Source organism: Eutrigla gurnardus (assembly GCF_963514095.1).
Source record: "Eutrigla gurnardus genome assembly, chromosome: 14".
Lineage (NCBI taxonomy): Eukaryota > Metazoa > Chordata > Actinopteri > Perciformes > Triglidae > Eutrigla > Eutrigla gurnardus.
In genome coordinates, this window is record NC_139937.1 from 24,600,879 (window position 1) to 24,617,912 (window position 17,034).

The window sequence follows — 17,034 nt, forward strand, 5'->3', positions numbered from 1 at the left end:
GATCGGCTCCAGCCCCCCCGTGACCCTGAATACAGGATAAATCGGTAGAAAATGGATGGATGGATGGATTTTGGTCGCTTTGAGTTCTGTGCATTGTACTGTGAGTCGGCCTATTATATGTGAGGTCTGTTTAATACAAACATAGAATGATAATACAAATATACTGAAAAAAAATGCCTTCCACATGTTGCCTTGCGTGTGTGTGTGTGTATGTGTGTGTATATATATATATATATATACTGTATATACAGTATGTATTTATGTATATGTATGTGTGTGTGTGTGTATATATATATATATATATATATATATATACAGTATGTATTAATGTATATGTATGTGTGTGTGTGTGTGTGTAATATATATATATTAATATATATAAAACATATCCTCTTTGGTTTGCTGCTGTGTTCTATCGCTTGAGCACTATAGTCACGTTGACTTTGTTGTCCGACTTGATGGCGTTTGGCTGCCGTCTCTTTTAGCCCGCCCCCTCAGACACCTGCAGCTCTCGTCGGCGTGATAAGTCAAGTCAAGTCAAGTCAAGCCAAGACCATCCCGAACAAGCCTAATGAATGGGACGCGGGGAAACACCGCTGCCTGTGGACACGTATCTCCAGAGGGTCTCGTAGGAGAACTATAGAGTGTACAGAGACCGGCAAAACCCTTTTGTCTGTGTCTGACGATGTTTTTTATGAGAGATACAGATTCTCATCGGAGGGAAAGACTTTGTCTTTGTCAGCGTACAGCCTACTGACCACTTTGAATTATGTTTTTATATTTATTTGATTTGCTCCCAAGTCCTTTTTACACCGCCGGGATTGCAGCTGAAAGAATGAGGCTGATATTGTCATAAACCACGTTATAAGAATACATCCAAGCAACACATTCATCATTTTAAAGTTATATGTTTGGCCTTTTATTGCTGAAGGACATCATAAGAGTTAAAGGGACGAGAGAGAGCGATGACATGATTTAAAAGACGGCCGCAGGGCGGATTCGAACCGGGGCCGCTGTAAGGAGCCTCGTAACATAGGGTGGTAACTCTACCACTAAACTATCAGCGAATTTACTGTTGTCATCAAATCAGTCAGATCTAGTGTCCTTATGATGAGGCAGTCATATTATACTACTAATACTATTAATACGACTTCCGCATTCACACAGTTGGCGAGGTTTTGCCATCTGTCCTTCCTGCATGTTACAGATGAAACGGTTGCCTCTTGCCTGCATTATGTGTTTAACTTCTTCGTATTTCTGTAAGATTATGGTTCGCTCCTCGTACGTGAAATACGCCGCTCCGCTGCCGTAGACTGATCCATGGATGTGATTGGTCAAATGCTGCAAACGCCGCCTCTTTCATGTGCACGCGCTCACAGCTGGACAGGTAAACCCTGGGTTGAGTTAACGAGTTGATAACCAGCTTCGTGTGACCGCTTATCTCCTGTTAGGGTTACTTAAACTGGATCTGTGAAAGATACCCTGGGTATGTTGAACTCGCTTCGTAGTACAGGCCCCTGCAGCTCTCGTCGGCGTGATAAATCAAGTCAAGTCTAGCCAAGACCCTCCTGAACAAGCCTCATCATGCCACATGTTGTTTTTGGACTTCCAGACAGCTCGAAAGGTAGGGAACTCATGTCTTGTTATTGGGTTTTTTTCTGTGCACTCCTTGCACACAAGCTGTGTTTGCTTTTGATGTGTCTCCGTGAGCCTAAAACGGCTGGCTTTGTTCGATTCACGAGACTCGCAGCTTTCAGATGATGTATATGACGCAGACACATTCAAAATAATATGCGATTAAACGGAATGAATGCGAAACTAGTGCAAACAACACGCAACAGGTTAACAACCTCCCCAATATTATCACTTTTGATATTAAATTTAAACTTTAATGATCAAATCTGTAAACGAATGTGTTGTACTATTTGCACTCTACATATACTGTTTGGTGTGTTGAACGCATGGATGGTGAAGGTGACGAATGTGATTTAAACACACAGTGGATGTCAAAAAAAGGCAATACGGATGGATTGATAGATACTTTAATGAGAAATAAAAACAACGTTCCTCTAAGTCATATTTTAGGTATGAAAGGAAAAAGAAACAGCACCTGAATCCTTAAAAATGTCATCTTTGGGCTCAGCCATAACGAAGACACAATTATTACAACTACATTTGTGTTTTTTAATTTTTTTCCATTAAACATAATAACATTCTGCTAGTTGTGAGAGAGAAATAATGAGGAAGAAAATGCAGATCGTTCAAAGAACTGTGAGAAAAAGAAAAAAGAAGAGGAAGAAGAACATTTTGAGAGCGGAACTAAAAGTCAAGGCGAGATCACTTCAGTGCAGTGTAAATAAAGAAAAGAGAAGCGGTTTTATGGTGTTATGATGATACAAAAATGTAAACTATAATGTAATTCTGTTTGGGGGGTTTCAGATATCAAGATGTATTGCCACATGAAAATAAACGCTCGGACAGTCGGCTGGTTGGTATTTCTGGCAATAATAAAAAGTAGGAATTTTATTATTCCATGTGATAACAATGTTTACCTTTTCATGAGATTTGCTTTAAAGAATCGTACATTTCCTGATTTTTTCTGTTTTGTTTTCACCAACAGATGTTTCTTGTGACGAAGACCTCTTCAAAGTCACTGACAGGAGTCTGACGGCTAAAGAGGGGTCCTGCATTGAACTCAAATGGGAACTCAGCCGTTCAGTTAGAACTGATGGTGCATACTGGTTTTGGGTAAAGGATGCAGAATGGGTTAACGAGGTTTTGACCGGCACCGTCATTTACAGCACGGATGAAACAACACGTCCCGTGGATCCTGACTTTGCAGCCCGAGTGACATATAATGGTTCTCCTTCTTCAAGTTGGGTCAGTTCCTCTCCATCCTCAAGGAAAGTCAGTATTTTAATCTGCGACCTGAGAATAACGGACAGTGGAGGCTACTCCTTCAGATTTCTTGGAAGACATCCGTGGTCGTGGTTTACCCAACCACCTGTGATGCTGACAGTTACAGGTAATCGTGAATATATTGAATATACAGCAAATATATTATGTGTGCAAATACTGAGAGATGAACTGGTCTGGAGGCAGAAATTATGTTGAAAAATGTATTTTTTTTGGGGGGGGGGGGTTAAACACTTTAAATATCCTGGAAAAAGCTTCATCCTTGACTTCAATTCATGTCAAGTCTCCAAGTGATGCAAACATGCACATTTGACAGAACTAGCTAATTTAAAAAAGCCTGTTTTTGTTACTAAAGGTAAGTTTCTACAAATGTCACCCTTCTAATGCTTTATTATGTGTTACATTTAAACAGTTCTGTCCACATTTCTTTTAAACTCATTTATATAAAGCAAGTTTTGAAAATGTCGGCCTTCTAACCTTAAAACGGCTGATGTGATCTGATGTGAGCTGAATAAATTATTTCTGATTTAATATTCACACATTTATTAAATTATTAATAAAATGTATTTTCCTTAAAGGAGACACGAGTCTGAGTTCTTATGGTTTAATAATTAAGTTAAGTTTAGTCACAGTTTAGTCACAAGGTCTGTATCCTGCAATTATGTGGAAACAGTCTAACAATCATGAGATTTAATCTCAAAATTCTGTTTTCCTTTTGAGTCAAACACTGGGAAAGTGAGAATATCACGTCTCCAGCTTTAACTTGAGCTTGTTATCCAGTTTCTCAACTCCATGAATTTAGATTTTAAAGCCAAAACATCATTTGTTAGTTTGAAAGCCTCTGTAACTCAGTCAGTGTTCAGCTTAGCTAATAATGCTATATGAAAACTAGCAGAAAGGCAGAAAAAGTATCAATTCATTCTTCTATCAAAAGTATTCATCTGCACCGTATTGATGATCATTTATTACTTGCTGCTGACATTGTCTCACTGTCATGTTTTCAGATAATCCATGCCTGATCACTTTTGAGAAACCACCGGTCGTAAAGGAACTTGAAAACGTTACGCTCACATGCTCCACTCGAAGTTCCTGTCCTTCAGAACTACAAATCAGAAGTTCGACACGACGATCCTTAACGAATAATCCAACAGCAGATCAGATGTACAGGAGCACCATCAGTTTAACAGCTGACCGGAATGACGATGGGAGGGAGTTTTCATGCCAAACAAGCAACGAAGAAGACAAATCCTTGATTCGGAAAATCAGTTTATCTGTCGAATGTAAGTTCATATTCATGTCTTGTCTACTATTATAGGTAAGGGACAGTAAGTACTGTATTAATTTATCAATTTGAGCTACTTTACTTGAGTATTTTCATGTTATGCCAGTTTATACTTCTACTCCATTACCTTTAGTTAAAAGTTACTTTACAGATTAAGACAAAAATATAATTATTATTATTTTAAAAACTGATGTTTTATTTCGGATAAAACCATTAATTGAGATAACTGTGTACTCGGACTAAACTGAGACTAAACCACACAAAAGCAGAAATGACAAAATGACGAACGCATCTCTTTATGCGGGAAGCAGTTGCCAGGGAAGAATTCTATAAATGTCCCGATGCATAATCTCATGTAAACAATGACAAATTTACGTTTTTACCCTGCAGTTTCTTTCCAAATTAAACAAAAGAGATACAACGTGATGATTACTGCAATTTAGAGATGCTGTTTGGCCGACTGTTACCTTCAGGCCGAGCCAGGCTAGCTGTTTCCATCTGTTTCTAGTCTTTGTACTGCTGGTTTTAGCATTACATTCAACAGCTTTCAGGTCACCGTACTGTTTATTTAATTGCCAAGTATGAAAAGATAAAAACAACTTGATTTTAAAATGGCAACAGATCTCAATCTCTGACCTAGAATCATAATGTACAATGAGTGGATCTATCATCTTGCACAGCTTTAAAATTAATCAATTCATCAAGTCCTGCACTGCATAAATACAGTTATGAGGTTTAACTTATTTTTTTGCAGATTAACACACATATTCAACTACATACTTTCTATTCGATTAACAGTAGTTACTTTGAAGATTTGTAGTTTACATACAAAACATATTAACTAAGAAAATATAAGGCATCATTATAGATAATTTACCAAATAGAGTAAACTAGACATTAAAACAGTACATAGTATTATATAATATCAAAGTAATTCATACATTTTCTTTGCATTTCCTGCTAAAGTGGTTGTACTGCTTGAGTGAAAATATGAATGTAGGACTTCTACTTGTACTGGAGTATTTTTATGGTGTGGTATTTATACTACTTTTACTTAAATACCAATATTCCTCCACCATTGGATGAAATATGATTAAGTTTGATTCAGTTGTTTTGACACCTTGAGACATAATGTGACAAAATACACCACAAACTATGACTTCAAAACTTGCAGCAATTAAATGATCTTCTCTTCAAGTTTTAAGTAATGGTACATCAGAATGTATAATACTTTACAGGTTGGACATGTATTTATATAGTCTACCACATATGAACCAAGATGGACCTTGAATTGCTCCCTCTGTGTCTAAAATTAAAATATATAGAATGGAATTATGATTCACACGTATATTTTCTATAACAACAGTTGCAGCCCGGAGCTGCTTTGTCGTTCTGCTTATTACGTCTTCTACCACGTTTTCATAAGTAAAATAGTACAAAAATAGTCAAATAAAGAGTGGGCAACCCCATCTAAAATGCTGCATGGGACACTTTATGAAGCCTGATATAATTCTGTGAAAATTAATATCTTCTGTGGAAATTTAAAGAAAGTGAACAGTGTGTGATTTACTGTAATAATGTCAGTCACTTCAGTTCATAAGGTTGGTTTATTGAAATTGCTAATGCATTTTTCATGCATCATGCACAGCTTTTATTTTTCTATCAATAAATAGAGTAGCCTACAAGGCATGGAGTAACTCAACCCTCTAGTATAGTTTCTACCTCAGTTTGTATGGTGTGGTGAGTTAGCTCAGGATTAAGATGTAGAAATGATAAATGCAGTATCTGATACCTAGAAGAGTATTTTGTTGAATCCCACATAGGCTGTGACTCAAAGTTGTATGCCTTTGTAGTTACACTGAGACGAAGTCTAAGTTCCAATCACTGAGGCATAGTGTTCTTGAAATTGCACCATTTTTTTCCTCAGAATGTTCAACTAATTTGAAGTGTTCTGTAAAGAGCATTATTTGTAGTGTGTACATTTTCAGAATATGCTTGTACTATTTTGGACCAAAGTAAAACAAAGGAAACAAATCTGAAGTTGCCGTTATTTTTAAGTTATGCCATGATTTTTTCTTGGGAATAGATTTTCCTCCATGTGGCCCCTGAGCTAAAATGAGTTTGACACCCCTGCTATAAATATTGTCTCTGTTCTGGGATCTCCCTGTGCTTGCATGGAAAGCCTAATTCAGGCAGGAGAGCAAACTTCCCAGTTCTCCCACATGTCTATTATAAAAGTGACCACTGGGACGTGCCAAAAACACTTTAAAAAATGTTTTCATTACTGTATGATCTTTGCACACTAAGATAGTATCCCCTCTCTTCTTAGATGCTCCGAAACACACGAAGATCACAAGGGTGGTGGAGCATCAGCGGCCTGACGGGACGACCGCTGTGGCGCTGAGCTGCAGCAGTCACAGCGACCCAGTCTCTCAGTACGCCTGGTTCAAGGTGAAGGATGGGGGAAGGGATGAGAAGGTGTCTGACCATCAGAACCACACGGTGTATTCAGATCAGCCCGGCGCCTACTACTGCATCGCAAAAAATGACATCGATCAAATGTCGTCCGAGCCGCTCCATCTGTTTGACCGTGAGTGAATTTAGAAAGGGTCACGTGATCTTTAACGTGAAATCTTTATACTCACGATCTGTCTCTTTTTAAACCGCAGGAAGCTTAACGAATGCCCTGTCCATCTTCTTTGTTCTTTTCATCCCGCTCCTCATTCTCGTAATTGTCTTGGGCTACAGGTAAAGCATGAATACAAACACGTTTCATCGATGATTTGGTCATTTTATAACCTCTGTCATGTCCCTTTAATGTGTTTTCAGACACAAGAGAAAGAAATCAAATCAGCAAGGAACTGCGAACAACGGTTTTCTGGTGATGACACATTTGTGTGATGATATCTACTTCTTTACTGAACACATCTCGACAAACAATATGACGTACAACTGTGTGTGTGTGTGTGTGTGTGTGTGTGTGTGTGTGTGTGTGTGTGTGTGTGTGTGTGTGTGTGTGTGTGTGTGTGTGTGTGTGTGTGTGTGTGTGTGTGTGTAAACCGATTCAGGCTTGGTGGAGGGATCAGACGGATGACCCTGGTATGGCGGGGCCTTTCAGGAGCAGGGACGACCACTTACAAGAGCAGCCGCACCGTCCAGACAGCACGTAAAGGCTGGATTATGCTTCCGCGTCGACACAACGCAAGGGGGCTTGCGGACCCCTTACGTCCTTGCGGACCCCCTTACGTCCGACGCAAGGGCCTGACGCGTACCTCCCAAAAATCCTCGACGCGCGTCGAGGCGACGCAACACCAACGCAACACCAACGCAGCGGCTTTGGCTGTGATTGGTCCGCTAACTACATCCGCTGGAGACCGCTATCCGGTTTCCACTCATAAACACCGCCATTTAAACTTTTAAAAGGCTACTTTTATTGTTTTCACCTCGTTTTATTGTTTGCACCTTCTCGCTTTTGCACAAAGAAATAAAACACCAAGTTCTGAAAAATTGTGGACGTTTAAAGCCGGAAGGTAAACAAATACGCTATAACGAAGCTTACGATGATATACGCCAAGAGTCTCGGTCGGTCGGTCAGTCTTTACAAAAACCATAGCGCCCTTTACCGGTGTGGCTTTGAATTGCATTTCGACACGTAAACCCAACGCAGAACCATCACGGTCTCCAAGCAACTGCGTGGCCGTTGCGTTGCCGTTGCGTTATCACTACGCGGAAGCATAATCAGCCCTTAAGGCAGCACCCCCCCTCCCCCCAGGACAAGGCTCACTCAGTGGGACGGGGAGCTGGAGACCGCTGCTCACACTGCAGTCTAGAGCCCGACCGATATATCGGCGGGCCGATATTATCGGCTGATATTAGGCATTTTCCAAACTATCTTTATCGGCATTTATAATGGCCAATAAATGAATATTTTAAAAATAAAATAAAAACGGACAAAACACCCTCATAGAACTTAACGGAATGTCTCCAGTCTTGTTTGAAGTTATATTTATGAAGCTTACCAAGTCTTTTAACACTGGTAACTTTGTGTTTGGTTGTTGTTGTTATTGTGTTTTTGTTCAAAGGACTTTAAGTTTGTATTTTTATACATTTTATTCATCGGAACTTTAATATATTTTGATGTTCCTCTGTTCCGTTGTGAGAATAAAATGAAGTTCATTTTTAATCTGCATTATCATATTATTTTAGTGAAGGGAAATCTGTTAATATTTTGTTACGCTTTTCTGAAGAAAAAAAATATCGGCGATATATCGGAATATCGGATTTTTAAATCAACACACATTTGTATCAGTATCAACCTTCAAAATCCTTTATCGGTCGGGCTCTACTGCAGTCAAAGGATCCCTCACACACGAATGACACAATGAGAGTCTTCCCTGTCATTTATCGCATGTTTAATTCGCGTCACCATTGTTATTCCACAGGCCGGCGTCAGGCATCGACAGTGTTTACTGTATTGTGAATCCGCCCTCCGGACAACAAGTGAGTCACGACAACTTCATTAAGAGAACAATACGTGGAATCACGATTTAAGAGGTACAGTATACGGTCCTTTATTATGAGGCAAGCTACCAATTATACACATGTACATGAGTACTACTTGGTCTGTGAGAGTCAGCTTTGTTCTCAGGTTTAACTCAGTCTGAGCTTGGAAAGAAAAATGGCATTATTTATGGCATACCATACTTTTTAAAGGAGTCATCACCTGGTTTTATACGTATCCAGCCCCCCTTGGATCGCTTTGGATCAATTCGTAAAACTTATTAGAAAAAAAAAAAAAAAATTTAATCAAACATTGAGCTTGTTCTGACCCTTTTTCGTACCGCGATTTTATCACGCGAGATTACGCGCGAGGTTTTGACTGGTCCGGATGTGCATTGTATAATATGTAATGAGGCGCGCGTTGATTCGCCGCAGGAAGGACAGAGCCGGGGGGGCTTGCCTGCATGCAGACTCCAAAACATAAACAGCCCCCTGTCATGGCGCACACACTAAATGACGAACCTTACGGAATTCAGGCATTTATGTACGAACCAGAGTCGGAACCCGAACCGGAGAGTGAAGAGCCAGAGACGGTTGAAGAGACACGTTCACAGCAGGACGTCAGGTAGCGGACGGGGGGGGGGTTGGGTGGTGAAAGAGGGGTGGGCTTATGCAAGTAGCCTCCACGGTGACGTCACCGTAGGCGCAGAATCAAAATCTCGTGCTTTAGGAATGCACACCCTTGTGTGCTATTCCTGTTCGGAAAAAGAGCAGAAGCGAAAAAACGGCGCCACTTTCAAACTCCAGCCTTTCAGGCAAGTTTCAACTGAGGTCAAACACAGATATGCATGTTTTAACAAGAGAAATTGCGATTTCCTGGTGATGACTCCTTTAATTTAATTTTGTATTATCTTTCAAACCATTTGTATATGCCATACCATGCAATGATTTTTAATCAACATACATTATTTTTTATTTTTGACTATATATATTATGTTTTCTTTATTTATTTACTTTTTGGAATTTTTATGGAATAGTTTATGACTATATTTTCATTTCATTTTTTTCATATTTTTTAGGACATACTATACAATGGCATTTTGCTACATTATACTATATTGTTTTTCGGAAATTATTTGTTACATACTAAATTATGATGCGTAGTACGGAAGCGTATTGTATTCACTTGAGTAATTTTTTTTTGGGGTTTGTTTTTTGGAGTAATTATTCCTGTTTTTCTGAGTAATTTATTTCTGTGGTCTGTTTTTCTGAGTAATTTTTTTTTGGTCTGTTTTTCTGAGTAATTTTTTTTTGTTTGGTTGTTTTTCTGACTAATTATTTTTCCTGATTTTCTGAGTAATTCTTTTCCTGTTTTTCGGAGTAATTTATTTTCTGTTTTTCGTGGTAATTTTTTTTCTGTTTTTCGTGGTAATTTTTTTTCTGTTTTTCGGAGTAATTTTTTTTCTGAATTATCGCGATACTTCGAACTCCCGCGAGAACCTGCAAGTGACTCCCATGGACCTGTAGTGACTCCTGCATACACATGCCCCATCTTCAGCTATTCAGCCGCAAAGTCCTCAGGTGCCTGCGTAAAGTGGATACACTTATGGTAATACCATCTATATGACTCAAAGACAGGACTATCTCCCAGTGTCTTAATCCCAGATCAAAGTAGAACTTGATCAAACTAAACAAGTCGGTCATGTTGGCCTCCATTATCGAGCTTTCACAAAGGAATGAATGCGTCTATTGTTTCAAATGCTGTCTAAACTCAGAAAAAAAATTATTCAGAAAATCAGAAAAAAATTACTCTGAAAAACAGAAAGAAAAAAAAAATTACTCCGAAAAACAGACCAAAAAAAAATTACTCAGAAAAACAGACAAAAGAAATAAATTACTCAGAAAAACAGACCAAAGAAATAAATTACTCCGAAAAACAGACCAAAGAAATAAATTACTCAGAAAAACAGAAATAATTACTCCAAAAAACAAACCAAAAAAAAATTACTCAAGTGAATGCAATACGCTTCCGTAGCGTAGTATGTCATATTATATTATGACTTTTTACCATTACATTTATCATGACTTTTTTATGATGTATTGTCATATTTTTGTGATATATTTATAATGAAAAAAAACATTTTTAGTGGCATACTATACTATTTTACTACTTTTTTACACTCTTTTAAAAAAATATATTGTATATTGTTGATATCATCTATGGCCACAATACTGTCACAATATAATTTGTTTCCTGTTTGACATTCAGAAAGAAACTCTATATCAATTCCACATTTCAGAATGAAGAAAGGCTGGAGGACTATGAGAATGTCAGCACAGCACACATAGCCCGAGATCCAACTCCATCTAAATCTGACACGGATACCAGTGAGGATGAAGTAGAGGCAGTGGCGGCGCCAGGGAGGGGCTTGGTTGGACTATAGCCCCATCAAGAATTGTGTCAGCCCTACCGTTAGCCCTACCATAAAACCACCAAGAAAAAAACAACAACAAAATAACCAAGAAAATTCACGAAAAAGTCAGTCAGGATATATTCATAAAAAAATATTTAAAATTGTTAAAAAGGCATAAAAATCGCTCATCTTGCTTGACGCGCCTAGTCTCAGTGTAGTGAGTCCAAAACAGCCATAAAAAGCCATGGTCAACTTTTTCAGGGGGAAAAAAAGTCATACTATAGCATGTCGGGAAAAAAAGTGAAAAATCGACAAAGTCCTAACATATGCTTCTATATCGCGTGTCAATCAAAATCTGAGTGTAGTGAGTCCAAAACAGTCATAAAAAGGCTTATTCATGGCAGGCAGGTGGTTGAGTGGTTAGAGTGCATGCCATTTACCCATGTCTGCATATATGCAGCAGCCTCAGGTTCGAATCCCGGCTGGAGATCCTTTGATACATGTCACATCCCCCTCTCTCTCCCATGTTTCCTCTCTATCCACCGCTAAATACAAAGGTGTCTATGCAAGAAAATAATCTTTAAAAAAAAAAAGCCTTGATCATATTGTTAAAAAAAGGTCACGCTATAGCATGTCGAAAATTCACGAAAAAGTCAGTCAGAATATATTCATAAAAAAATATTTAAAATTGTTAAAGAGTCATAAAAATCGCTCATATCGCTTGATGCACCAAGTCTCAGTGTAGTGAGTCCAAAACAGCCATAAAAAGCCATGATCAATTTTTTCAGGAAAAAAAAAAGTCATACTATAGCATGTCGAAAAAAAAGTGAAAAATCGACAAAATTCATAAAATGTTGTAAAAATGATGTAAAAGTCCTAACATATGCTTCTATATCGCGTGTCAATCAAAATCTGAGTGTAGTGAGTGCAAAATAGTTATAAAAAGGCTTAGTCATATTTCCCCCCCCCAAAAAAAAGTCATACTATAGCATGTCGAAAATTCACGAAAAAGTCAGTCAGGATATATTAATAAAAAAATATTTAAAATTGTTAAAAAGGCATAAAAATCGCTCATCTCGCTTGACGCGCCTAGTCTCAGTGTAGTGAGTCCAAAACAGTCATAAATAGGCTTCTTCATGGCAGGCAGGTGGTTGAGTGGTTAGAGTGCATGCCATTTACCCATGTCTGCATATATGCAGCAGCCTCAGGTTCGAATCCCGGCTGGAGATCCTTTGATACATGTCACATCCCCCTCTCTCTCCCATGTGAAAAGTGCGGAGTTCAACAGCAGCACCACGTCACGTCGTAACGGCATTCAGGCAGCTGCGATGACAACTGTCACTGATCTGGGTTCATTAACAGACTGTACAGTCCGTACGTAAACGTCACTCATGTGAGCCGCTTTTAGTGTATGCTCGACACAGAGACAGCAGGCTACTAGTTTGTAAGCTACCTGGCTCTAGCAGTTCGCGTTAACGGCTTATAGTCACTCACGTTAAGTTAACGTTAGTAAGCTGGTCAAAATTGATCATGGATACATTTGTTTTTAAACGTCGTCGGACGGAACAACAGATGGCGGTGGCGGGCGTGTTGGATAAAACTACGGACGCACCGTTGACACCTGCAGGGGAAGATGACCACTCGGGTCCCGGCTGTTAACGTAACTATTCACGTTTCGCTGTCTCTGTCTCTCTCTCTCACTGTGTGCGTGTTTATAGCTGCGGGAGGGTGTTGTCAGCGCCGCCGCCAGGATTCAATTTCAATGTACGCACAGAAACGGCAAATACAACAACAAATGGAAAAATACTTTTTTAAGACAAAATCTAATGTTTTCAGTATCAGTGAAATCAGTAGCGTATATCATGGTGATAGGCCCCGGTGCAAATAGTTTTTTGTGCACTCCATCCCCGACCTAAACACAAGCGCACGCTTGTGAGCACTCCACGCACGCACACACACGCTTGGACACGCACGCACAGTACGGTATGATAACTCTGCCGGCCCGGGGAGAGAGACATGCATCGGCTCGGCCCGCAGTGCTCAGCAGCAGAGAGGTGACGAGACTAGAGCCGAGCTGTATTGTGTAGTGGAGAGGGGCCAACACACGCTATGCGTAATTGCGCACACACGCGCGATCGTCCCCTTAAAATGCGGCTGCATCCGGCCCGGTTCAGCAGCATCATTTTTTTTTTCCACCTTCAAAAAAAGTCCTCCCAGTGCGTACTGGATTCCGGCTGGCAGCGCCACTGGGTGTTGTTATATATTCACATTGAAATTCTGACATTGATTTGAGCCCCACCGTCGTATGAGTTAGCCCCACCGTAGTTGAACCAGAAAAAATACTCTGGCGCCGCCACTGAGTAGAGGTCAATTATTCCTTCACAGGTGAGCTTCAAGGTGAAGCCTGGACGCCAGCGAGCCAGCAGAGACTCCAGCAGAACTGATGAAGAGGCCACACAGTACTCTGAGGTCAATATCTGAATAAAAATACTACTTGACAGGCAGAGCCGATATTAAATACGTGTTTTTATCAATCTACTCTAATCCAAATGCATGGCACCTAAAATTTTAACATAAAAAAACACATTTTTTGGTCAAACTGCTGAGTTGTAAGAGAAAGTATGCATTGGAAAATGTACATATTTGTACATATTGTTTTGTCATTTGGTAAACAGAACAAGATGACATTGCTTTAATGTTATAATGCTGTGCAGCAATTCATTTGCTTGTTTCTGAAATATGCATGTTGAAACAATGTGCCATATGCATAATGCTGCATTTCATAACACACTTTGTAGGCCTATTCATCTTTTGTATAAAAACCAAATTAATAGCAAGAAGAGTATTTTTCCTTTATTTTATAAACAAGCACAAACAAATGTATGTATTTTAACAGAAAACCAATGCAAAAGTATTAATAAAAAAGTATAAAAAACTCAGTGTAACTTCTTCTTTCACTCTATACAAAGGTTTTAATCAATCATAAACAGACCTGCGTGATAACAGTAAGCTTTGATATTTTCCATATAAACTGTAGCATGATGAACGTGGCAGCCTTTCTCTGTGGCAGTGAACCACAAGACTAAAGGTCATGAGTTTAAAGAATACTGTTATGATAAACTGTCAGGTTACTTCATTCATTTTCATGGTAATTTTATTTTGCTTGGATCTTTTCACGAAGGGGACACAAGAAAATAAGATTGCTGATTGCTGAAATTTCACATTTCAACATATGACTTTTTTCTATAATATCAGATTTTTAATAATGTTGAAAAAACTTATGAAAAAGTCATAGTACAGTATGTCGGAAAAAATAATGAAAAAAGTCATAGTATAATTTGTAAAAAATAAAATAATGAAAAAAGTCATAGTAGCCTATAGTTTGTCAAAAAAAGTCAGTGTATTATGTCGAAAATCGTCACAAAAAATAGTCATTGCACAGTATGTCAAACAAATGAAAGAAAAGTCATAGTATAGTTTGTAAAAAAGGTCACGAAAAAAGTTATGAAAAAAGTCAATGTAGTTTGTCGAAAAAGGTCACGAAAAAAGTAATGAAAAAGTCATAGTATAGTATGTCGAAAAGTCACAAAAAAGTTATGAAAAAAGTAAATGTAGTTTGTCGAAAAAAGTCATAGTATAGTATGTCGAAAAAAGTCACGAAAAAAGTCATCAAAAAAGTTACGAAAAAAGTCATAGTATAGTCTGTCGAAAAAGTCACAAAAAATGTCATAGTACAGTATGTCGAAAAAGTAATGAAAAAAGTCAGTATAGTTTGTCGACAAAGTCATAAAAAATAGTCATAGTATGTAAAAAGAAAAAGTAATCAAAAAGTCATAGTACAGTGTGTCCAAAAAGTTTGGTATAGTTTGTCGAAAAATTCATTTAAACATTCATAATGTAGTAAGTCGAAAAAAGTCACAAAAAATAGTCATTGTACAGTATGTCAAAAAAGTAATGAAAAAAGTCATAGTATAGTATTTCGAAAAAAGTAATTAAAAAAGTCATAGTATAGTTTGTCAAAAAAAGTCATAGTTTAGCATTGCAAAAAAAGTTTAAAAAAAATAGTCATAGCATGTAAAAAGAAATATAAAAAAGTCATAGTACAGTGTGTCCAAAAAAGTCATGAAGAAAGTCAGTATAGTATGGTGAAAAAAGTCATAGTATACCATGAATTATTTCAATTACAAGAGAGGAAATTAACCAATGATATGAACTTAATCAAATCTATGGCCCCTCAAATATGAAAGTAAAAAAGACGTTTTCTATTAAAATGCCTGAATTATAAAATAAAGGTCACATATGCAAATGTACATATTTGAAATATTTATTGATACCACTATGACATTCATGAACACAAGATGACATTGCCTTAATGTTGTGATACTGTAAAAGAGTTCCTTGTTTCTGACGTATGCATGTTAAAACAATGTGCCATATGCACCATTCATAACACTCTTTGAATTCAGCTCTTATAGAACAGCTTTCTTTGTTTTATAAACAAGCACAAACTATGTTGTCTTCAGACAAAAAACAAACAAAAATAAACTGCTTCTTTCAAAGGTTCTGAATCATAAATTAACAGAAAGGTCAGACAAATGTTAGCATTAACATATTAAATATGAACAGTAGCATGATAAATGTGACAGCCTTTGAAGTTTCTTCTCCAAGTGTCAGATTTACTCTAAGTGTTACTAACACTGATTTTTGCCTCGCCTAAATTTTTTTAAATTTTTGAGTAAAGAGAGTTACCTGTGGCTCTGGTCTTTAGGCCTAAAAACTGGATGAAGCCACAGCCACAAGCCTGACCAACAACTGGTAGAAAGTAGATAAAAAAACACCCAAAAATGAGTATTTTGCAGTGGTTTTTGTAGGGCAAAATCCAGACAGAGTTGCGTTTGGCACTTTGTGCCAAATTACATTATGGGTGCTTGGAGGTATATAATTCTACTTTTTTATTTCACCAATACTACAACTACTACTTATAAAAAGAACATTTCTTTCTATTTTTTATTCGTTTTTTTCTCATTAACCCCCCCCCCCCCCACGCAGGTGGCGGAGTGCCATTACGTCCTTGCGGACCCCCCTTACGTCCACCGCAAGGGCCTGACGTCTGATCCACACACAAATGTGTCTCGTTCTAAATAAATGTGATGTAAATCCATAAATATATGAATTAAGAAAATATTTGCAATTTTCATCAAAAATATATTTGTATGTTGTTACATTTATATACAAACTGTTAAACTTGAATTTACAAGACGCTTTTCATTTGTGAACTTGTTAGCATTTGTGTGTGAACTGGTTTGTATTTGTTTGTGGATTTTTGAGACTCTCCTGACGTGGCTGGATTCACAAATGCATTTTTTCAACAAGGAACTCTCTGTAGCCAATCCGATGCCTCCCTCGTTTTCAGCCAATCACATTACTGCATTCCCACGAGGGGTACCTCACCATGGCCAGAGCACAGCTTTTCCTCTGCGCATTTTGTGTTGCTTTTCAGTAAAAGAAATAAGAACAAAAAGTATTTAAAAAAGTGATTTTATTCTCTCTCTAACCAACCATTAGGTTGTTTGTAGCTAGCTAAATCCATTAGCTAGCTAACGTTAGCTAGCTCTTATAGTTAGCACTTTGAAACCAATGTAGAAAGCCATCCGTCCATCCATCCATTGTCTACCGCTTATCCTGAAAGCGATGCATGATGGCTAGAATTGTGTTCGACTTAGCAGCCGACTACAAAGACGTCACAGGGTCGCGACCATATCACGTGACCCAAAACATCGCGGGAACAAGTTTTTAAGAGGGGCTTCTTGCAGCGCTTCTTGCAGCGCTTGGCAGCGCGGTCCACGGTGGCTGCAACTGGCTTGTCCACACCTCCGCTACAGCGGAATGGTTCTCATTAGGCGCGTTTCGAATCAAGCATGC

The 17,034-nt window shown here is 38.3% G+C and overlaps 2 protein-coding genes across 2 annotated transcripts in view; one reads left to right on the forward strand and one right to left on the reverse strand.

Moving 5' to 3' along the window:
• inpp5b (inositol polyphosphate-5-phosphatase B) overlaps positions 1 to 17,034 on the reverse strand; it is a 101,646-nt gene that overhangs the window by 7,062 nt on the left and 77,550 nt on the right. The window lies entirely within an intron of this gene.
• On the forward strand, positions 1,192 to 13,666 carry LOC311023984 (B-cell receptor CD22-like). Its single transcript, XM_084026150.1, has 11 exons — positions 1,192 to 1,387; positions 2,440 to 2,514; positions 2,621 to 3,025; positions 3,921 to 4,196; positions 6,528 to 6,788; positions 6,868 to 6,946; positions 7,028 to 7,079; positions 7,267 to 7,364; positions 8,641 to 8,698; positions 10,999 to 11,097; positions 13,477 to 13,666. Exons 1-11 carry the CDS (start codon positions 1,321 to 1,323, stop codon positions 13,591 to 13,593), a joined length of 1,587 nt encoding a protein of 528 aa, XP_083882276.1. The 5' UTR covers positions 1,192 to 1,320; the 3' UTR covers positions 13,594 to 13,666.

Excerpts from the sequence above, each read along its gene's own strand:
- LOC311023984 (XM_084026150.1), top strand. The coding sequence starts at position 1,321 with ATGGATGTGATTGGTCAAATGCTGCAAACGCCGCCTCTTTCATGTGCA. Across the intron at positions 3,026-3,920 it reads TGTGATGCTGACAGTTACAG|ATAATCCATGCCTGATCACT; the intron begins GTAATCGTGAAT and ends TCATGTTTTCAG. Across the intron at positions 6,789-6,867 it reads GCCGCTCCATCTGTTTGACC|GAAGCTTAACGAATGCCCTG; the intron begins GTGAGTGAATTT and ends TTTAAACCGCAG.